General features: G+C 51.0%; 1 protein-coding gene across 1 annotated transcript; it reads left to right on the top strand.

Annotated features, from left to right (window-relative positions):
* Positions 1–395: 395 nt before the first annotated feature.
* On the top strand, positions 396–14273 carry LOC114483909 (disks large homolog 5-like; the record flags this gene model as incomplete). The annotated part of the gene is made up of 7 exons (XM_028486557.2): positions 396–566; positions 1683–1879; positions 8087–8230; positions 8493–8620; positions 10234–10343; positions 11065–11174; positions 12667–14273. Coding segments are annotated over 7 exons (964 nt in total), but the record flags the coding sequence as incomplete, so codon positions are not given.
* Positions 14274–22703: the final 8430 nt, after the last annotated feature.

The raw sequence follows: 22703 nt of genomic DNA, 5'->3' as shown, positions 1-22703 counted from the left end.
AACCCCTCCTCAGTTGAGGATGACATGTTTCCCTTCTGGGAAGTTTCTAGTCTGTAGGAACCGTCAGCCTTGACTCAGGGGAGGGACGCAAATGGGAAAGGCCCATCTGGAATGGAGATAACGGCCTTGGTCCTTGGCAAAAAGTCTTTTATGTGATGGGCATGAGGCAGCCCTTGTCTCCAGGGAGCCCGGTCTCGGGGGAGGAAAGGACAGTCTCTGTCCTGTCATGTAGAGCCCGGGCTCCCCTCTTTGGGGACCACTGCTAGGTTGGGGAGAGGCTGGTCCTGATCAGCCTCTGGGGTCTGGGGAAAGTTCAGAGCAGGAGAGCGGCTCTAGGAGAATGGCTGCAAAGGGCAGCCAGCGGCCTGACCTGTCGTCTCCCTCGCCCGGTCCAGGGCCCTCTATGAGCGGCTGGCAGAGGTGGAGCGTGAGCTGAGCTTTAAGAAAGATGACATCCTCTACGTGGACGACACCTTGCCCCAGGGCTCCTTTGGGTCCTGGATGGCCTGGCAGCTGGACGAGAATGCCCAGAAGATCCAGCGCGGGCAGATCCCCAGCAAATACGTGTGAGTGTTCTCGAGTCTGGGCCTGGGGCTGGGGCGGGCGGCACCTGTGGGGATGCCCCATGGGACGCGGGCTGGGGCTCGTGGGGGTTTATTCTGATGATCGTGTCAGCCTCTGGTCTGTACGTTTTGCCACAATTGCTTGTCCAAAAAGCAATTTTGGTCCTAGTGTAGGTCAGCGCTGTACTTAAGTCAGTGCTATACAGAAGCACAGGGGCAACTTAGGAGACAGCACTTTTTTGTTTTTTTGTTTGTTTGTTTGTTTGTTTGCGGTACACGGGCCTCTCACTGCTGTGGCCTCTCCCGTAGCGGAGCAGAGGCTCCGGACGCGCAGGCTCAGCGGCCATGGCTCACGGGCCCAGCCGCTCCGCGGCATGTGGGGTCTTCCCGGACCGGGGCACGAACCCACGTCCCCTGCATCGGCAGGCGGACTCTCAACCACTGCGCCACCAGGGAAGCCCACTTTTTTGTTTTTAACAGATTTGTTGAGACATAATTCACATACCCTACAATTTACCCAAAGTGTACAGTTCACTGGCTTTTAGTATTTTCACAGATGTGCAACCATCACCGTAGTCAATTTGAGAACCTCAGAAAGAAGCCCCGTAACCCTTGAGCTACCGCGCCTTGTCTTTCTGTCTGCCCTGCCCCCTCCTGTCAACCCTGAGCGACCACTGATCTTTCTGTGTCTGTAGACTTCCCTGTCTGGACTTTCACGTGAATGGAGTCATGTAGCACGTGGTCTTTTGAGACTGGTTTCTTTTACTTGGCATGATTTTTTCAGGGCTCTTCTGCTGTGTTATAGTGTATACCTGTGCTTCATTCCCCTTGGCGGCAGGAAGCGTAACGTGCAGTGGGCACGAGTGAAGCCTGGCTTAGCAGCTCCTTCCGACCCTCGTCTGACTGTCGCAGGGGCCCTGTATTCTGAGAGCTTGCCCAGCACTGGTGTGTGTGTATCACCCTCACAGCCGTGGCACCATGGCGTCCTCAGTAGCGTGGGTGGTGAAGCGGCCAGGAAACCTGGAGAGAATGTAGGAGGAGCCTGGGGTCCCAGCTCTGGCTCTCCTCGCGGCTGGGCATGCTGGGCCCTTCGCAGCACTGCTGTACTCTTGTCCACAGGATGGACCAGGAATTCTCCCGGAGGCTCAGCATGTCTGAAGTCAAGGATGACAACAACACTGCAAAGACGCTCTCGGCGGCTGCACGCAGATCCTTCTTTCGAAGGAAACATAAGCATAAACGCAGCGGGTCCAAAGATGGGAAAGACCTCCTCGCCTTGGACACCTTTTCCAACGACTCCATTCCACTCTTTGAAGGCAAGTGGCTGGGCTGGCTTTCCCCAGCAGGCTCGCAGGATGAGGTGTGCTGTTGACCACAGAAGCCTCACCACAGTGACTTAAACAAGATAGAAGTTTGCTTTGCTTTCGCACATAACTGATCTAGGGATGTGTGTCTGGGTTGGGATGGTGGTGCTACTGTCTTCAGAGTGTCTGCCACCTGTAGGGTGTGGCTTCCATCCTCAAGGTCTCCCCATGGTCATTGCAGCTTCTGCCATCACGTCCACGTTCAGGCAGCAGGGAGGAGGAAGGGGCAGGGCAAAAGTGTGCCTCTTTAAACAGCTTACCTGGAAGCCCCACCCTTGGTCTCCCACTTATTCCTCATTGGCCGCTCAGTCTGCGAGGGAGGCTGAGAAGGCAGGACTTTCACTGGTGACCTGCCGGCTTCAGTAACGCAGGTTCTGTTAGTAAGGAATAAAGGAAAGATGGGTATTGGGTGGGCAAAAAGCAGTCTCTGCCCAATGCATTGCTTCTAGTTTGTTTTTGGGTTATTACTGGCTGCTTGGTGGTGACCAAGGGCCACTGTGCAGATCTTTGGCCGTGTTTGGCCTTACTCCTGTGTGTGTCCGTTCTTTTTTTCTTGTTTTTTTTTTGGCCTTGTTGGGTCTTCGTTGCTGCGCGCGGGCTTTCTCTAGCTGCGGCGCGCAGCCTTCTCATTGCGGTGGCTTCTCTTGTTGCGGAGCACCGGCTCTAGGCGTGCGGGCTTCAGTAGTTGTGGTGCGTGGGCTCAGTAGTTGTGGCTTACGGGCTCTTGAGCACAGGCTTGGTAGTTGTGGCGAACGGGCTTAGTTGCTCCGCGGCATGTGGGATCTTCCCGGTCCAGGGATCCAACCTGCGTCCCCTGCATTGGCAGGCGGATACTTAACCACTGCGCCACCAGGGAAGTCCCCTCCTGTGTCCATTCTTCCAAGATCCTCCCAGGGCCAGGCGCCGACCCAGTCCTGGAGTTGCGTATTAGGCAGCGTCAGACATCCTTTGGCAGATTGCCCCGTGGAGGGGTGCGTTTGTCCTGTGAAGCCCGAGCCTCCTGTGAATGCTGCTCCGAGGACCCCCGTGTGTGTCCACTGTCCTAGAAGGTGTGCCCTCCCTGGTAGCAGGGTGTGGAGGTGGCAGTGGGCCTCAGAAGATGGGACAGCTGGTTTCCTCCTCCTCTCCTTCCTTATTTATTGTTTCAGTTAGGGCCTTAGTCACAGTGAGTTGAGCGAGTCCCACCTTTGTTCATGGCCCACAGGTCACTGTCAGTGAGGACAGGGGTTGGCAAGCCATAGCCTATGGGCCAAGTCTGGCTGTTTTTTATATGGCCTTCGAGCTAAGAATGGGTTTTTACATTTTTAAATGTAAAATAGACTGTTCACCTTTTGGCAATAATAGTTGCTTGATTCTCCCTTCCCTTTTCTTCTGTAGACACCATCTCTGGTGTATTTGGTGTATGTCTAGTGGATGTCTTTGGAAAACAGCCATATGTCTAGTCTTCCTTTCAGTTCTTCAGTGGGTTGTTTTTTGTTTTGTTTTTTTTTTCTTTCATTATGTATTTTGAAGTGGTCTTTAAATTGTTATTTCTTTTTTTTTTCTTTTTTTTTTTTTTTTTGGCGGTACGCGGGCCTCTCACCGCTGTGGCCTCTCCTGTTGCGGACCACAGGCTCCGGACGCGCAGGCTCGGCGGCCATGGCTCACGGGCCCAGCCGCTCCGCGGCATGTGGGATCTTCCCGGACTGGGGCACGAACCCGTGTCCCCTGCATCGGCAGGCGGACTCTCAACCACTGTGCCACCAGGGAAGCCCTAAATTGTTATTTCTAAATTTTTATATCTTAACTGTTAAATTGGCTCTTTTATCATTATGTCCCTCTTTATGTCTAGAAATGTTTCTGGCCTTAAAGTCTAATTTGTTTAAGTATTATTATCACACCAGTTTTCTTTTGGTTAAGGGTTTGCATAGTTTGTCTTTTTCCATCTTTTGATACTTTTCTGTAGCTTTATATTTACGTGGCTCTGTAGGCAGCCTGTAGGGTTTTTTCAACCCACTGTGATACTTCATCTTTTTTCATTTTAGTGAGATATGATATATGTATAGAAAAGCACACATACATCTACAGAAAAGTGTATATCCTGAGGCGTTTTCACAATTTGAACACACCTGTGACAATCTTTATCGTTTAATCAGAGTATTTAATCACTGATTAAATCATGACTGTTACATTTACCATCTTCCAGTTTGTTTTCTGTTGTCCTGCCTGTTTTATGTTCCTTTCACTTCCTTTTCTTCCTTTTGGATTAATCAAGCATTTTTATTATTCTGTCCCCCCATCTGTTAGTTTTTAGTTAATCATTTTGTTTTACTCTTCGGTGGTGGTGGGGGTAGATTACAGCAACCCTCATGATATAGATCTCTGACTTACTGCTAACATGAATCATTGCTTTGACCGCTTCTCTAATAATTCTAAAACATCAGAGCACTGTGACTTCTTTACCTCCCTCCCACCTTTTGCATTATCATTTTCATTTTACATATATTTTAAATCCAACAGTGTTACTGATTTTCACGTCAGTTATTCACTTATATTTATCCTTTCCATTATTCTTCATTCCTTCCTGCAGTTCTCTTTCCTTCTGATCTTTTCTTTCAGCTGAACACTCCCTTCAGCATTTCTTTTTTTCCATCTTAATTGAGATATAACTGGCACATAATATTGTGTGAGTTTAAGGTGTACAGGATGATAATTTGATAGGTGTATATGTTGCAAACGGTTTACCACAATAAGGTTAGTTTAATACATCCTTTACCTCATATAATTACCATTTTCTTGATGTTATGGTGACCTTCAGCATTTCTTGTAATGCAGGTTTGTTGGTGACAAATTCTCTATCTTTTTTTTTTTTGGTGTATTTTCCCATCATTTTGGAGATTTTTCACTGGATGTAGAATTTTAGGTTGGTAGATATTTTACTTATGCATTTTAAAGATATAATTCATTGTCTTCTGGCTTTCGTTGTGTATTTGTTTCCTGGGGCTGCTGTAACAAATGTCACACGCTTTGTGGTCAGCACAGCATACGTTTATTCTCTCACAGTTCTGGAAGCCAGAAGTCCAAAATCAGTACCATTGGGCCAAGATCAAGGTGCTGGCAGGTCCACACTCCCTTGGAGGCTCTAGGGGGGAATCTGTTAGGTCCATTGGTCTGTAGTGTTGTTCAAGTACTGTTTCCTTGTTGATCTTCTGTCTGGTTGCACTATCCATAACTGAAAGTGGGGTATTGAAGTCCCCTACTAATACTGTGTTGGTGTCTGTTTCTCCCTTCAGTTTCACCAGTGTTCACTTATTTGGGAATTCTAGTGTTGGGTGCATATATGTTTATGATTGTTTTATCTGTCTGGAGAAGTGACCCTTTTATCATGCTGTAATGTCCTTCTTTGTCTCTTGTGGCAGTTTTTGTCTTAAAATCTATTTTGTCTGATACAACTGTGGTCAGACCTGCTCTCTTTAGGTGCCCGTTTGCATGAATTATTTTTTTTTTCCTATCCTTTCACTTTTAGCCTATGAATGACCTTAGAGCTTAGGTGAGTCTCTTGTAGACACCATCTAGTTGGATCTTTTTTATTTATGCATTCAGCCAGTCTATGTCATTTAATTGGGGCATGTAATCCATTTATATTTAAAGTAATTACTGATGTGGAAGGACTTTCTATTGCCATTTTGTTAGTTGTTTTCCATATGTCTTGTTGCTCTTTTGTCTATCTTTTCCTCCTTTGCTGCCGCCTTTTGTATTTTATTGATTTTTTTTTATAGTGACATGTTTTGATTCCCTTCTCGTTTCCCTTTGTGTATATTTTATAGATATTTTCTTTTTGGTTACCGTTGCGGTTACATAAAACATCTTAAGGTTATAACAATTCATTTTAAACTGATGGTAGCTTAATTTCAATCCTATATAAAAACTCTACTTTACATCTCTGGGATCCCCCCCCAGCCCCCTTTATGTTATGGATGATACCAGTTACATCCTTTTTATATTATGTGAACATTAGCATAGATTTATTATTACCTTTATGCTGTGGGTTTTAATATCTATACCAGTTTTAAAAGCAGTTTACATAACTACATTAGGTTACTTCCAGATGGTCTATTTGTCTGTTTATTTACACTTCCCAGGGAGTATTTTTATTTTCTCTGGACCTCTGACTCTTGTTGGAGTTAGTGCTTGCGAGATGCTCTGTAGCACCCCCTATGATTCTGTAACTATGAGGACTTCCGGCAAAGCAGATTATTCGGGGAGGAAAAGGAATCTTCTAAATTGGTGCCCCTCTGTGTGGAGTGTCAGTAATCATTAGGGGAGAAGATGGTTCTCTTCAAGTTCAGTTGAAGACATAGTGACTTAGTGTCCGTACACAGGGAAGTGGATAAATAGGTGCAGGGCATCCGTCCCGTAGGATGTTGAGAAGGAGTTATAGGGAGATCAGTGTGAATCCCCAGGGATGCGGTTCAGAAGCGTGAGACTGAGTAGAAGAGTGAGTTGCGGGATGTGTCATGGATTTTCGCATGTATCGTGATACAGAAACGTATCTTGTCATTTTTGTTGAGCACATGGACATACATATTTTCTAGGTGTTTTGAGCCTGTAAAAGTCAACATGTAAGAATGGCATCTGGAAGAGGATGTACTTTATATCCTTATAACCGACTATGACGGTGGTTATGAGCAAACTGTTGAGGACCGGGACTGGAGAAGAGGTGTTGGAGAGGATGCCTGGCTTTATCTGTAATGTTCAGAGTTTTAAAAGAGGGCGTGTTTTTATCTCTTCCTGGAGGAAGTTCTTTGCCCTGGGACTCCACAGAGCCTTCAGTCAGAAGTGTGCGGGGGTCTTGGACAGTGAATGTGATCACCAAACCCTCCCCCTGCTTTAATAACAGATCATCTGGTCACCAGGTTGAGAAATGCTGTATAGGAAGCCATATAGATGTACCTGGATAATCCTCAGACCGAAAAAATGCACGCGGTTCTGCCTGTGAGCTCGGCGTTTGTGGAGCTGAGGCTGCACCGAGCACCGCCCTGTGTGTTCACCTCTAAAGCTCTGCCTTCTGGTCCGTCTGTCTTTGTCTCCTGGTCACGGGCCTTCCAGGCCGGACCTCTCATTGACCCTTCCTCACAAGCCCACCTCAGGCGACCCTCACCTCACTTCTGCCCCTCCTCATCGCCACTCCCACCCCCCCCCCGAGGGTGAGGCTTCTTGTCCTGCTGCCTGGAGCTGGCAGGCAACTCTTGTATGGTTGTCTTGTTTCTTAACCTGTTGCCGTCTGTGAGCCTGGTTAGAGCATGAGCTCTGCAGCGGCAGGGACTGTGCTTTCTACTCTTTTTAAAAGTGTTTCCGAGATGCCAGCACAGTGATCGGTACAAGGGAGGTGCCAAGAAGATATTTGCATGCTGGTTTTTAGGCGGTCACTTCCTGCAAGGATTTTTTTTTATTCATTTGGTGGAAGGGGAGGTTTTTACTACATGTATCAACTAGGATATCGGTTTGACTGCTGTAACTGAGACCAGACAACAATGGCGGAAGCATGATAAGAAGCTTATTTCCCTGCCACATAAAAGTCTGAGCTGGTGGGGGGATCCCCGGGAGGCAGCTCTGTTCTGGGGATCATAAGGGAGCCAGGTCCCTTCTGTCCTGTGGCTCTGTCATCTCCTGAGGGTTGTTCTCATCTGCAGGACCAGAGCTGGCGCACTGCGCCCGGTCCTGTCCATTTCAGCTCACGGGAAGGGGGAGAGTTTGCTCACCCCATGGGGCAGGTCTGGGTCACATGACCACACCTACCTCAGGGGAGGTTGCCTCTCTAGAGAGCAGAGGATATATACCAGGGGTGAGGGGAGCGCGCTTTGGACACATAGGGAAGAATTTGAGCAGGATGAAGTGCTGCAGTGTCTTGGGTGTCCGTGGAGCAGGGACACGGTGCTGGACTCCAGGAGCGGCCGTGCCCCGGTGTGCCCGGGGTATGGGACTCTCAGTGCTACAACTGGGCAAGTCCCAGACAAACCAGGGTGAGCTGGGTAGCTGGCTCTGGGTTTGCGGAGTGAAGGATGTGGGCCTCCCTGGGGTAAGCAAGGTCAGGGGAGCAGTGGGTCCCCAGCCCCTCCCCTTCCTCCCTCTGCTCCAGGTGGGTACCCATCCAGGACACTGCTCCCCTCTCTCCCTCAGATTCGGTGAGCCTTGCCTATCAGCGGGTCCAGAAGGTGGACTGCACCTCCCTGAGGCCCGTCTTGATCCTGGGGCCCTTACTGGATGTGGTGAAGGAAATGCTCGTGAACGAGGTGCCCGGCAAGTTCTGCAGATGCCCCCTTGGTAAGGGATGCCCTCGTGCCTGCTGGGCTGTGCCTGTCCCTGTGTTTGTGTTCCTCCCCCTGTTCCCGGGGATGGATCCCATGGTGTTTCAGAGTCCCCTGGACTTGGCTCAGATCAGCGTGCAGCCTCTGGTTCTTTGTCCGGGAGAGAGGACAGCAGGGCTGGGTTCCTAAAGTCTCTTCTGCGCAGCGTTCTTCCTGGCACGTGCGGTGACGGCTCATGGCGCCAGGGCATTCCTGATTCCTGTGTCTGTGCTTTGCAGAGGTGATGAAGGCCTCCCAGCAGGCCATCGAGCGGGGCGTCAAAGACTGCCTGTTTGTCGACTATAAGCGGAGGAGTGGCCACTTTGATGTGACCACAGTGGCTTCCATAAAGGAGATCACAGAAAAGGTACCTGTTGCTGCAGACCAAGGGATGGGGGCGCCTCTCTGAGTCCGGGGTTTGGACCCCAGTGTGTGTGTCCGAGCTCTGTACCTTTGCACATCTGCCCTGCATGTCTCTCGGACCTTCATGAGCTCGCCTGTGTCCCGTTAGTCTGAGTTAACCTACTGGGGGCTGGCCCCCATTGCTTCTTGTGCTTCCGCTTTCGTGAGTAGGAAGCTAGTCCTGGGCAAAAGTCGCCCTGTGCGTGTGTCACCTCTCCCTCTCTGAGGGGCTCAGACGAGAGCTTTGAACTCTAGGAAAGGCCCCTCACAGGGATTTCTACAACAGGGTCCCAGAATGCATCTGCTGAGCTTGTGTGCTGAGCTGATGTGTCTTATTCTAGGGACAGGGGCACGGCTTCCATCAGGGCCACGACCCTGAAAGGATAAGAGCCGTTGCCGTGTGCCTTTAGGTTTGTGAACACGCTGGGGTCTGTTTGCCAGGTAGTATGAGGGGAAGTGGGGAAATCTTTTTTTTTTTTTTTTTTTTTTATAAATTTATTTATTTATTTGGCTGTGTTGGGTCTTCATTTCTGTGCTGGGGCTTTCTCGAGTCGCGGCGAGCGGGGGCCACTCTTCATCGCGGTGCGCGGGCCTCTCACTGTCGCGGCCTCTCTTGTTGCGGAGCACCGGCTCCAGACGCGCAGGCTCAGTAGCTGTGGCTCATGAGCCCAGTTGCTCCGCGGCACGTGGGATCTTCCCAGACCAGGGCTCGAACCGGTGTCCCCTGCATTGGCAGGCAGATTCTCAACCACTGCACCACCAGGGAAGCCCGGGAAATCTTTTAGAAAAGCATCCCTCACAAGTCGGAGGTTGTGGGCGCTTTTGGGGCTCCATCCTTCCTGGGTGGTCAGTTTACCTCGCCAGGCTTTGGATCCCTCCTGTTACATGAGGGAGTTGACTTCTTACAGCTGTCAGTGCAGAATGCCCAGTTGAAGTGGACGAGCTCCAGTCAGGGGTGCCCCAGGACGTCAGAAAGCCTGCCAAAGGGTGGACCCCCTCAGTGGAGCTTTTAGGGGTCAGGGAGAACCACAGGCAGGGTGCCTGTGGCCTGCCTTTGGCTCATACTCTGCCTGGAGGCTCAGGGGATCCATGGGATGCATTTCAATCACAGCCACGCAAAGACCCACACTCCCCGCCACCCTGCTTCAGCCCCCCACCGAGCCTCCGCATCTTCTTTTGCCCAGACTGGCAGAAGTAAGGTTTCTGAGGCCAGGTGGGGTAGCGCTTTAGGAAGTTCCTATATCTGGGTAAAGGCAGGAAAGGGAGTTTGGAGTGGGGTCGTCCAGACCCCGCTTGGCCCTGGTTCCCAGCCTGGACCGTCATCACAGCTGACGGCTTGTGGGGAGAGATCTTCCCAGAGGAGGTTTCCCCTCCGTGTATCATGCGTGGTCTTAACGGAAGACTGGTTTTGCTGCCTTGCTCGTTGGTAGAACCTTGTAAGTTCACTTACAGGGCAAGGCAGGGCAGTGTCAGGGGAGGGGTGGGGCCCATCGGTGGCAGAGGAAGGCTGGAGTGTCCAGTGTTCCCGAGGCCCCGACCCCGCACCTGCCCAGGTGTTCACTCTCTCCCTCCCCACAGAACCGGCACTGTCTCCTGGACGTCGCCCCCCACGCCATTGAGCGGCTGCACCACATGCACATCTACCCCATCGTCATCTTCATCCACTACAAGAGCGCCAAACACATCAAGTAGGTGACAGGCTCCTCGGGGGCTTGGCTTGGGGCCTTGCTGGGGATGCGCTGCTGGCTCAAAGCCGTGGGGCGGGGGGGGGCCCCCTTGGCCTTGAAATAGGCATCCCATGTAGGAGCGGCCTTCCCCCTCGAGCCGCCATCTCACGCTGAGCCAGGCCCGTGAACCCAGCACAGCCCTCCCTCCACACCACTCTCCGCGCTGTTTGGACGCTGCCACCGCTCCCTGAGTAGGTCCAGCTTTGTCTGCCTAGCTCCCCTCCTGACTCCCAGCCCCTTTCCCCTTCTCCTGCCTCTCAGCTGGGCGCTCACAACAACACAGGAACTGGGTGGCCTGGCCTGGGTCCAGCTCTGCCAGGAGCTGGCTTGTGATGTGGCTGGGCCTTTGCTCCCACTGGGCTTGAGTTTCTGTGCGGGTTGGGCTAACGGCTTGCCAAGGCCCTCCTCCACTTGGCCTTTCTGTGCTTCCAGGCTTCTGATACCTACACTCGGGGGCCAGCTGAGGTGTCTGGTCTCTGTGTGCACACACTGGGGTTCCCACCTTCCCCCTCTCTGCCCGGAGCTCCCCGTGGAGCCTGCAGGCTGTGCTTTACCAGGGGAGCACACGGGGGCCCTGGGGTGGTGGAGACCCCTGTTACTCTGGACAAAGAAGCAAAGAGGAGGGGGAGGGCCTGGGGGGGGAGGTGAGAAGCTCAGCCTGGTTCCCTGGATGTCTCAACAGGGAGCAGAGAGACCCCATCTACCTGAAGGACAAGGTGACTCAGAGGCATTCCAAAGAGCAGTTTGAGACGGCGCAGAAGATTGAACAGGAGTACGGCAGGTACTTCACAGGTAGGTGTGCGTCAGGCCTGGAGAGGAGGAGCAGGCAGCGGGGACGGATGCAGGCTTCCCAAGGACGTCCTTCTTAGACGTGGTAACAGCCCGCACTTCCGGGGTGCCTGGTGGATGCCATCACAGTGAGCACTTGCGTCACGGATGGTCTGATGGCAGAGGCACAGGGCAGCGTCAGGCAGTTGCAGGTCCAGAGGTAAAGTTCACTAATTCTGGCCTTGGGCCACAGTCTGGCCCTGTGTGGCGGCTGCACAGGCGCCATGTAGCACAGCTCCAGCGTTCCCTGGGCGGGTCGCACGGCGGTGGTGGCTGTGACCATCTGTCCCCAGCACCTTCCAGGTCAGGCCAGTTTTGCAGTGAAGCCTGAAGCTAAGCTGCACCTTTACTATCTCTGGTCTTTGAAACAAAGCAAACCAGAAGAAGCAGGGTTCCAGTTTACCAACTGCCATTTTACTTGGTGACTTTCAACTTCCTCCATGAAATCAGTCATTTGTAGGGGGCATAGTAACACGGTGGCCACAGAGAGGTGGAGACAGTGATTTTAATTAACTTGTAGAGAGTGTTGTGATCTAGTTTGGCGCTTCTCATGCAACATTTGGCCTCAAAACCCAGCCTTGGTGCTTCTGTCTATGTATGTGTTATGTGTGTTTGTGTTTTAATTTCCAGTCCATTACAGACCAGCATTTCAGTCAGATACATTAACAGTTACTAGAGAAGAGAACATTAAAAACTCCAAAACTTAACAAAATACAAGCCTTGACTTTCTGTTCGATTCAACAGATGTAAAATTACTCTGTCACATTTCCATAGCAGTTTCTAAACCCTCGCTGTCCATTTCTGTGGCAAGCAGCCAGTGCTCGGCGCTGTTCCGTGGAGCACGCAGAGAGCCCCGGTCTAGTGTCTGCCGGGCTGTGGTGCTGAAAGCCTGCAGAGCAGGCCTGAGCCAGAGCTGGAGACATTCCATCATCTTTGCTGGGAATCTTCTCTGGGCCATGGGATGCCCAGCTTCCGAGACCCAACCTTGTCACCTGTAGAATCCTGCTGCCGATTGGACCATCACAACACAGCCCAGACTGCCTTCCGGTGTGCTGGGACTCCCCATTGCATGACTAGGCAAAGCAGCCCAGAGCATCATTGCAGTTGGGGCCTGGCAATTCATGTGTGTGGTCAGATCCTGTCATCCCTGTTACAGGGACCAGGGCAGCCTGGCAAAATGGGACACCAGCCTTCATCTGAGCGTAAAATTTTAACATCCTATGGAACAGTTGCCGAGAGGGATAGGTAAAAAGCCGAAGTGATTTGCACTCAACTCTTTTATTTTTTCTTTTCCAATTTCTCACTGATGGAAGAGAGTGAGGCGGGAGTGGGGCAGGAGGGCCAAGTAGCTCCAAACGGGCAGAACGCCAGGAAGAGTAAAAGATGTGTTTATTTGCCTTCACCCTGGGGTCTTCCTCTGGGCCAATGATGTGTGTGTTTGGGGGCTCTCTTGCAGGGGTCGTCCAGGGAGGAGCCCTGTCGAGCATTTGCGCTCAGATCTTGGCAGTGGTCAATCAAGAGCAAAATAAAGTCCTGTGGATCCCAGCCAGCCCTCTCTAGAACTCGGTGCTGGGGACAGCTGCAGCTTGGCCGCCGGCGTGACTGCCTGGCTCAGCTCTTTTTAGCGACTAAAGATAGACGTCTCTGTATATAAACGTGAAGGGGAAGGATCCATGAAGCAGGACTCCAGAAGCACCTCCTTTGTAGACAGAGGGCCGCAGACTCTATTCCTCTCACTCGTGCGCTGTAAGACAGAAGACTCTGTAGAGGGGCTCGACACCAACCTTTCTCGTAGCCAGCTCATCAGAGATGCTGCAAAGAGAACCTTTCAGATCACAAGTTTACAAGCCTTTTCTAAGTATTCGGTTGTTTATGTTTACTTGAACGGCTCCATGTTGTCGCTGCCCAGCCCCTGCCCTTTCCTCATTGTCGCTTTGGTGTTGGTTTTATGCCTGTTTTCAGCGGGACGACTCTGGAACCTCGCTGGGGGCCGCTTTGCTTTGGGAGGTTCTTGTCAGTGGGACCAGAGCTTTGACAAACGTCATGCTCCTTGGTGGCACCTCTCCTGGAAGGACCTGCGACTGCGGATGCTTCGACCATAGGCGGGCGCAGAACCAGTGCCTTTGTGGGGCAGACTCTCCAGCGGCAGTGTATTCCCCTCCTGCACAGAGGAGGGCGACTTGGGCCGTCTTGCGGACGCGTCCCTCAGACTTTGGCTCCTGCCCTCTGCGTCCTCTTCTCGTCCACCTGCGTTCATTATTCCAGCGTTCTCTCCGGTCCTCGGAGCTTCATGGGTTCACTGTGACACAGCCAGTTCCAGGCAGGGTGTTAGGCTGGGGCTGATGCATGCCACTGGGTCCTCTTTAGGTTCTGTGAATACTGACAGCCTTTACCAGTGCAGATTTTGCAGGGTAATTCCTAAGCGCTCTAGAGTGGGGCAGGCACATCAGCTCTACTTGACGTAAAAACATTCGTGTTTCAGACTTTGAGCAGAGAACTCTTACGGAAGCTTAAGGATTAGTGAAGTCACTGTCAAAACTCAAAAAAAGAGAAACTGGGATCTATCTAGTCTTGGCTCCAGCGCTTACAGCATGAGCAGTGCTCCACGAGGATGGCTTTGTTTGGGGTTTGTGTGGGTTTTGTTTTTTTTTTTTTTAAACGCTTCTGACGCTGGATGTTTCTGGCTGAAGGTTTGATCTGGTTCCTCCTTAAACTGTGCGTCCTCTTAATAATAGGTACTGTACGGGGCTCCGGGTAAGTGTCACTGGGGTAGGACCTCTATTTTAATACTGTTCCTAACATTTCATTTTACTAGCAAGAAATCGCTGATTTCATTTTATTCTTTGTAATTCTAGACACTAGATTATAGTTTAGCCATAGTGACATTTTTTTAAAAAGGGATATATTTTCTTGCACAGTTGTTCGAAAAGAGACACATTTCAGTCCTCAGTGCTGCCCTTCGTTTCACAGGTACACGCGTTCTGGCTCAGACAACTAGGACCCCCTGCAGGCTGTCGAGGGGTCTCACTGGCGCCCTGCGGGGGGGCTGCTCTGGGCGGCGGGGGTGGGACGGTGATGGTACAGTGTGCACAGGTACTGTTCGAACAGACTGGGATTTTCTGTACTAAAACCTTCCTTTGTATCGAAAGTTACACAGACTTTAGTACAATAAATAAAGGTCAATTTCTGTAACTTGTTGTGGTGAAGAGACCTGCATTCATTTAGTTTCCACCTTTCCCTGCTTCCTGCCCTCTCTTCGTTCCTACGTTTGAGGCAGCCTTCCTCCCCTGCGGCAGGTGGCTGGAATTGGCCGCCGTGTGAGGTTCTCGCCAGCTCTCATGATGGTCAGGAGCCCCTCTTACCTGTGGCCTCAGCCCCTCTGACTCCCTCCTTCCCTCCCATGTGTCCCTCTGTCCAGCAGAGCTGTGGGTAGTGCTTGCAGCCAGGCAGCTGATTTGTGCAAGATTCAGATCCTGCCCTGGGGGCTCCCGTTCAGATCTGCAGGTTTGGGCTGGGCCGAGAAAAGCAAAGGGGGTCTGAAGGACACCAGTATCCCCACATGTTCTCAGTCGAGTCCCTGTCTGCCAGGGGGTGAGGCCCAGACCGGGCCCCCGGGGTGAAGAAGGCCGAGCCTGGCCCGGGGGCTGTAGTGCGAGACCACCCACGGCTCTCCTGGGTAGCCACTTTGGGCCTGAAAGTCTGTTCCAGGGTGGCAAGAAGGCTGGCAGAAGTGGCCAGGAGGCCAGGGCTGCCTCACTAGCGCCCCGAGGCCCAGCTCAGAGCAGAGCCCTCCTCCTCTGCTCTGTTTGCTTGGAGGAGCTTGAGGGCAGACCCTCGTGGAAAAGCCTCACACTGCGCCAGAGGCTGGGCCAGCAGGGGCAGACTCGGCGCCAGTGCCTCCCTGGTCATGGCCCACGGGTGCAGCTCCACTGTGGACCCTGCAGTCTCCCCTGCAGGTCCCTCTGGCCTTGCCTGCAGCCACGGGAGTCGCCGAGCTGCGTCGGACTGTGGCCGTGGAGAGGAGGGGAGGGCCTGGGCAGCTGGCCGAGTCCCAAGCCCGCCGCTCCTCGGCCTGCGTGAAGCCAGCCCACAGGGTCACCCACATCTTCTTGACAAACTCAGCACTGACCTTGGGGGAGGGGGTGCGCCGCGGCCTGGATCCTGTGACCCACCCAACAAATGCTTGTTTTAGGAAATGGTTTCTTTTATTATTTTATTTATTTATTTATTTATTTATTTATTTATTTTGCAGTACACGGGCCTCTCACTGTTGTGGCCTCTCCCGTTGCGGAGCACAGGCTCCGGACGTGCAGGCTCAGCGGCCATGGCTCACGGGCCCAGCCGCTCCGCGGCGTGTGGGATCTTCCCGGACCGGGGCATGAACCCGTGTCCCCTGCATCGGCAGGCGGACTCTCAACCACTGTGCCACTAGGGAAGCCCAGGAAATGGTTTCTTTTAAAAGAGGTCCATGACGATGCCAAAGCCATAGCAGCTCACACTTGTTGCATTATGAGTGATTTTTATTTTCTTCTTTAGACTTTCCTGTACTTTCCAAGTTTTCTACAGGAAACTGGGTTTTCTTTTACAATTGCAGGGTAAAACGGCTATGCCGCTTTAAACGGAGGGCAGTTAGGTCGCTGAGCTCATAGACTGCTTGTTTCTGGATGCGCTGAGGCCTTGCAGGGGAGCCCCTGGGACACGGCTCAGTGGCACCGGCTTGGGGCGGGGGTGTGCAGTTGTGTTTGTCTCTAAACCATGCAGAGCCCAGGCAGGGGCTGGAGGGGCGCAGCCTTTGCCCCCAGTTGGTGTCTGTCTCACGCAGGCTCAGATCCTTCTGGAAAGGCAGAGCTGACTTTCAACTCCAGCCTTGAGGCCTTGGACAGATCTCGCCTGGGCCTCCAAAGACAGTGCAGATGAGATGACCTCTGAGGCCCCCTCCCATGCTGACATCTGAGTTATGGGTGGGGAGTGAGACTTCCCTCCTGGCCTTGCAGAGCCTGAGCAAAACCCCAGCTCTGGGAGCCTTGGCACACGTGACTTTCTGAGACTGGAGGAGTCCTTGACGCCTAAAGCGCAGGAGCAGAAACTGAAGGGGTCTGGACCAGGAGCCAAGCACTGGCCCAAAGTCCTGGCCCTCTCTGGCCGGAACAAGGCTCCGAGGCTGACCAAAGCGGCTGGACAACTGGAGTTTGGGGCTGGGAGGCTGAGCCGCCGCCCCTCTCGGGGTTGACAGGGCAGAGGGCCACCCGGGTCACAGATGCCGAGGACGGACGGAGAGCAATACGAGGAATTGCCGGGTGGGGTGCAGAGCAAGCATGATCTCACGGTTGGGAGTGTGGCTGGCGTGGGAACGATCATCTTCTTGCAGGGGATGGGGCTCCGAGGCCCGAGCCTGGACAGCCGGGCCTTCTCCCCCGCTCGCTTCTGCTGCTCTTCTCCCTGTGGCTTTCCTGGACCTTATTTCAATCACGCATACTCTTTCTTTCATGTGCTCGTACCTTCCAGAATGTAGCCTCTGGCTTCTTGATGGTTTCCCCTTCAGTTCTCCTTGCTACTATGAGTTTATATCTTTTTTTTTTCAACCGTGAAACGTGTCATACATACGGAAGAGCATATACAGTATAAATACACGGTCTAAAGAATAATAATATGGGACAGTGCGTCCACTGTTAAGGAACACCACCGCTACCGTAGAAGCCCTCTTAACACCCAACAGTAGCTGAATTCTCCACCTTTTCCCCCGAAGTGAGCACTGTACTGACTGGTGGTTTAATGATTTCCTTGCTTTTTTCTATTTTCACCCCCAGTGGAGGTGTTTTGAAACAATGTCGTGTGTGGTTTTGAAAACACTGGGCCTCAAGCACACACTGAGCTCTGAGGGCACAGGGCAGCGCTGGCACTGTTCGATGGCATGGGCCAGACAATAAAACGGGCTCACTGGGGCAGGGCGAGCCTCCGCTTCCCTGGGAACGTTGAAGAGTCCTTTCCCCTTGGGGAAGTCAGTGAGCAGGGACTTGAATGAGTCCTGGGGATCCCGGGGCCGCCACACTCGGGGCGTGTGGCCGCGCTGTGTCTGGCAGAAATATGGTCAGAGGGCGTGGACCGCTGACTGCAGTTTTCAGGCTCACCACAGCCGTCCTCTGGGTTTCAGCAGTGAGCCAAAGCTGAGCACGTCTGTGGGAGGAAATGCTGGTTTCTCTTGCTGATCTGGAGAGCAGGAAGGTCTCCAGCTCATGTCGATAAAAGCCTAGGAGAGATAAGACCCGGGGGCCGGGATCACCTTAACGTTCTGTTCTTAGCTGAGCCCTATGAAACGAGCAGAGACTTGGGTGCTAACAGCTCTGGACATTTCTGTCTTGAGTCCCTGCTCCAGACCAGACTTCTTGTCCTCTTGGTCTGGTGCCAGCCCTCATCCTGGTACCTCCTCTACTTTCCTGAGAATTTCCTGGGAGTTTTCTTGATTTCTTTCTTTGACTTTCCTCCCCTCTCTTTTGATGGATCTCCTGTTTCTTGTGCTGCTTGTGAGGAGAAAGGAATAACCCCTGATCCGAATTCTTTCTTCAGAGGAAGATGACTCCATTTACCTTCTCCTAGGATTGTTTTCTAGAAAAGTTCTGGATTAAGAAAAAGGCAAGGTCTGTATTCACCATGGTCTGCTGATTGGTGCATCTGGGTTGGGAGGCCTGAGGGTCAAAAGTAAAATAAATAACTTGCTGTCGGGTTTCCTCCTCGTCCTCCTTCCATTATTTATATGTTGCACACCCTGGACGGAGTCCCTCAATTTCTGATCTATTGGCATCATTTTGTCGTTTTGCTCTTTTTTTGAGGGGAGTCACTCAGCTTTATCTTTCGAGCCCTTCTGTTGAGTTTTTTCAGCTTTGCTATCCGGTTTTTAATTTCCAAGAACTCTTTCTGAATGTCATGTTTTTATATCATTCTATGCTTGTTTCTTGGATATAATTTCTTCTCACGTAATTCTAATTCCTCCAAGGTTTAAGGTTTTTTTATTTGCTTGTGGCTTATTTATTTATTTATTTATTTATTTATTTATTTATTTATTTATTTATTTATTTATTTATTTATTTATTTATTTATTTATTTATTTATTTATTTATTTATTTATTTATTTATTTATTTATTGGTCTGGGGGATACCAGGGCTGGGGATACCTTGTCTTGTATATTAGCGCTTTAACCTCAGGTATCAGGTAATCCTTCTGTGTCAGCTAATGATTAATCATGGGCATTTCATTTAATGGTCCAGAACAAATGGGGAGGTGTGTAGTCTGAGTTTCTCTGTAGAGTGGCCTGGTTGGGCTGCTCACTGGGGAATCTTAGTAATGGTCTCCTTAGGTCTGTCTTCAGATGCCCCAAAGGAGTCCTTCCACTCCTGATGGGATGGGTCGGCCTGGCAGCATCCCTGAGCCCACTGGGGAAGAAGGTGGGGAGACTCTTTGCATTCAGGATTCAGTACGGCAGCATCCAGTCCCTTAGTTCTTTTCTCTTCAGTATGGTACCAGTTCTCTGATCTGTGCCTGGTGTCCCTAGTCCAGGAATCCTCTCTTATGTTCTCCAGGCAAAAAAACCTCCCGGCTTCTTTAGCGTTGAGGGCACTGCGGTAGCCCTGTAGCTTGGATTGAATCATGCCTGCCCAGATTATCCAGGGTACTCCCTTACTCTTTTTTTTTTTTTTTTTTTTTTATTTATTTATTTTTGGCTGTGTTGGGTCTTCGTTGCTGTGCACGTGGGCTTTCTCTAGTTGTGGCGAGCGGGGGCTACTCTCTGTTGCGGTGCGCAGGCTTCTCATTGCGGTGGCTTCTCTTGTTGCGGAGCACAGGCTCTAGGCGCACGGGCTTCGGTAGTTGTGGCACGCAGGCTCAGTAGTTGTGGCTCGCGGGCTTTAGAGCGCAGGCTCAGTAGTTGTGGCACACAGGCTTAGTTGCTCCGCGGCATGTGGGATCTTCCCGGACCAGGGCTCAACCCCGTGTCCCCTGCATTGCCAGGCGGATTCTTAATCACTGCGCCACCAGGGAAGCCCAGCCCTTACTCTTAATGTTGACTGATCGGGGCTTTAATCACATCTTCAAAATGCCTTCACAGTAACACCCAGCTCAGTGTTTAACTGAATAACAGGACTGTGGCCTAGTCAAACTGACACATCAAAAGAACTGTCACAGTGGGTTTACCAATAACTTACCTAACCAGTTCCCAACAAATGGGCATTCGGATTAAGTTTACAGTTGTTGTGTTTGTATATAGACTCACTTAACTTGATAGAAGCTTCTGTGCTGGGTTTATGGCATACAGATAGGACATCAAGGCTTTGGGCAGTTATAGGAGATTGCCCTCAGCCCTTTCTTTTTGCCACGTTGCCTTTGGGGTAAAAGCAGACTTGTGCTTAGTTTGGAGATGATCTTAGCTTCTCACAGATGCTACCTGCTCTGAGGAAGTTAACCATCTAAGAAGCTGCTTTATGCCTACTTATGTCAAAGATGGACAGAGATGCCCTGAGGGCTAAGCGACTGTGGGACTAAGAAGAGGAGCTGGCCGGCCCAGATGCCCACCTGCAGACTGGACTGGAGGGTTCTGTGGGGCCAGGCTGCCCCCGAGCACATCATGGGGTATGGCTGGCATCTGCCATGCATCTCAGGACACACAATGGTAATGAACAGAATCAAACAAAACCTGCTTTGAGCCCAGCAACGGTGTGTGCTGGTGTTGGTTCTCCATGGAAATAAAAATGATAAATCTAAACTTGCAAGACATTTTGCTAGAAATGACCGTGGCTATTTTTGACTAACAGTTTATTTTTATTAAGATTATCTGCTAATAATTAGAGTGAAGTTAATATATGTTTAATTTGTGCATTTTACAAGTTTACATTTTCCTTGAAGTACAGTAAGTTGTTTTTACATTTTTGTGTTTGAAATATGTTAAATACTTCCGATAACATTTTATAATTTCTAAACAACTCCCTTGTTCCTAAAAACCAGCGTGTTTTTTAAAGTTAGCTTTTGTGACATCCTGTGTCATCTCTTGTTTCTGTGTGTTGCAGGGTCTAGACTAAGCGGGTGATTCTCTAGGATGCTGCTGCTTGAGGTCATCTTCATTTATGGGAAGTACAATTGTTTGTTTAAAACCAAAAATCTCAGAGCTGAATCTGAAAGGCGTGTGTCTGTACAAGAAGGTCCTTGTTTCAGGTCACAGCCCAGGTAATTGGCCCTTAAAAATGCAGAAGAACATGGGACGGAAGCCCATCAGAAGAGCTTCTCTGGGTCCCTTGCAGCCTGCACACTCATTTCCCCAACAGTCCAAGGTTGAGGGCCCAGGGATTGGGGAGCTCGAGACTATTGGCCTCCGTGCCAAAGCAGTGCTTCATCCTTCAGTCCTGTAAGAGCAGGCTTGACCTCCTGTGGGTTATATGGGTTATATGATGCTCTTGACGCTGCTGGTATCCCCAGGAGGTCAGGCATTACTGCTTACCATCCGACGACCCAGTCAGCAAGAGGCGGAGCGACAGCCATTCCGCACAGGATGGGAGCTCAGGATGACAGGCAGTTGAAGTTGCATTGATTATGTACATGTGTTTCTGATACATTCTTCGGCATTGTTGTCAGATCTGCAGAGAAGATCATTGTCAGTACTGATCACCTTCCAAGAGCGTGAAGGCCTTTATGGTGTCTGTCCACAAGCAGGACTCTTGACCAAGTCAGCAATCTGATCACTTACGGCTCTGCCCCAAATATCGATTGGGTCAGCGTGCAGCCCTGAGGCATCGTTGTAGCGGCCGCCATCATGAAGTCACTCCAGTCCCCGGGGAAGTGACTAGCTGGGAAAGTCAAGATGTAGCTGCATTGCCCAGACCACAGCAGCTAACGCAGTTAGGGGGTACCAAGACCACTGTAGGGATGGGACAGTAGCAGCCCCCCATGCAGCAGAGATTCAGCCACTCTTGGCTGCAGAAGAAGATGTTAAGGCCCATAAATAGGCACTATCAGCTACCCTGCAGGGATTAAACTCTCACCCAAAAGGTTTCCTGATCTCCCTACGGCAACCAACTGGTGAGACAAGAAGCACTCACCATCACGTGCTAGGTTCAAAGCCCTGGAAGGACACCAGGAGCTACAGTCACAGCACCCAGGCTTGTCACTGCCTCTGCTGGCAGGATTGAGCACGTGGGCTCTAATTAGGGGTGAAGACACCCCCGGGAGGCAGTCAGTGCCCTCAAGCCAGTTCAGATAGTTGGATATGACAGCTGAACCAGTGTTTGGGGGGAAAAAATGCAGGGATGAGAAGAAGCCAGAAACCCACAGTGGGCGAGTTGCATGTCCCCCTGTCCTGAGCACCCTCCATCCAAGGATTCTTGGATTCTTTGTTGTGGTTTTGCCCCTGCAGGCCTCAGATGACCCTGTAGGACCAGGTGGAGGCCTGTCTTCCCTATGGCATGAAAGAACATGGCTTGAAACACATCAGTGATGGGGTGGGGGATGGGTGGGTAAAGGGTTTCAGGAGTCCAGTGGGTGGGACTGAAAGTGCCTCCTTGGCTTAGAAGACCCGCTCTGGAAGGATTTGGTGATCAGTTCTTGGAGTTTTTTGGGTTTTTTTTTTTTTTTTTTTTTTTCTCTTTTTGCTTCAGAAGTAGAAAAGACAGAAAAATGTATACACTGAGATGTCTAATTCCACTCCTCATCCCAGAAAGATAACACATTTTTTTATGTTTCTCTCTACTGCTTCTTGATGCAGATACCAGCTAAATCAAACTCTCCCCTTTCTCACCCAGGAGGACTGAGCACATGCTCTGTTTCTTAACGTAACCCGAGATGCTAGTGTAGCCTTTTGCCCTACATTGCAGTCACTACTGCGGTGGCAAATGGAGCTATTATAGTTGAGACCAAAAATGCAAAGGACCGCCAGGCAGGCAAATAGCCTAGACGCGGGGAAATACAAGCCCAGGTCAGGTGAGCACCGGGGTTCCGTCCCTTCACGTGGAGCTTGTTTCTCTGACAGGAGGCACTGCTAAAATGCTACACAGCCCCTCAGAGAAGGTCAGAGATTGGGATAGGTGTTTGTTGGGGGGTAGAGGGGGCATCCCTGGGGCTCTGTGAGCTGCTATCATTTTCTGGTTTTCTTAGGCAGTTGACAACAGGGAATGTAGCTTTTAAAAAAGGAAACAGAAAGGTTTTAAAGATGTTTCATGTCGGGCCAGACTGGAAGCCCTGCTTTGCGCCCACACTGTGGGGTAGGGCGCAAGCCCTGCTTTGGGGTTTGTGGGTAGTCATTTCTGTGCATACCCTGGGGTTACAGGAAGTGGAGATTTTCTGCTGGGATTCGAGAAATAAGCGTGCCCACCTTGCCTCACATCCTTGATCCTCACTTAACTTCCTGAGCCTGGTGTACTGGCTGAAACCTTGAGGCACGAAGGGAGGAGCTTGGAGAGAGGGACATCAAGTGTTCTTCTTCAGGGGTCTTGGGACGTGAGTGGAGGAGTGTGTAA

This window comes from Physeter macrocephalus, unplaced genomic scaffold, assembly GCF_002837175.3.
Source record: "Physeter macrocephalus isolate SW-GA unplaced genomic scaffold, ASM283717v5 random_1265, whole genome shotgun sequence".
In the NCBI taxonomy this organism is placed as follows: Eukaryota; Metazoa; Chordata; class Mammalia; order Artiodactyla; family Physeteridae; genus Physeter; species Physeter macrocephalus.
Note: the sequence above shows the minus strand (reverse complement) of the source record. Positions and strands in the feature narration are given on the sequence as shown.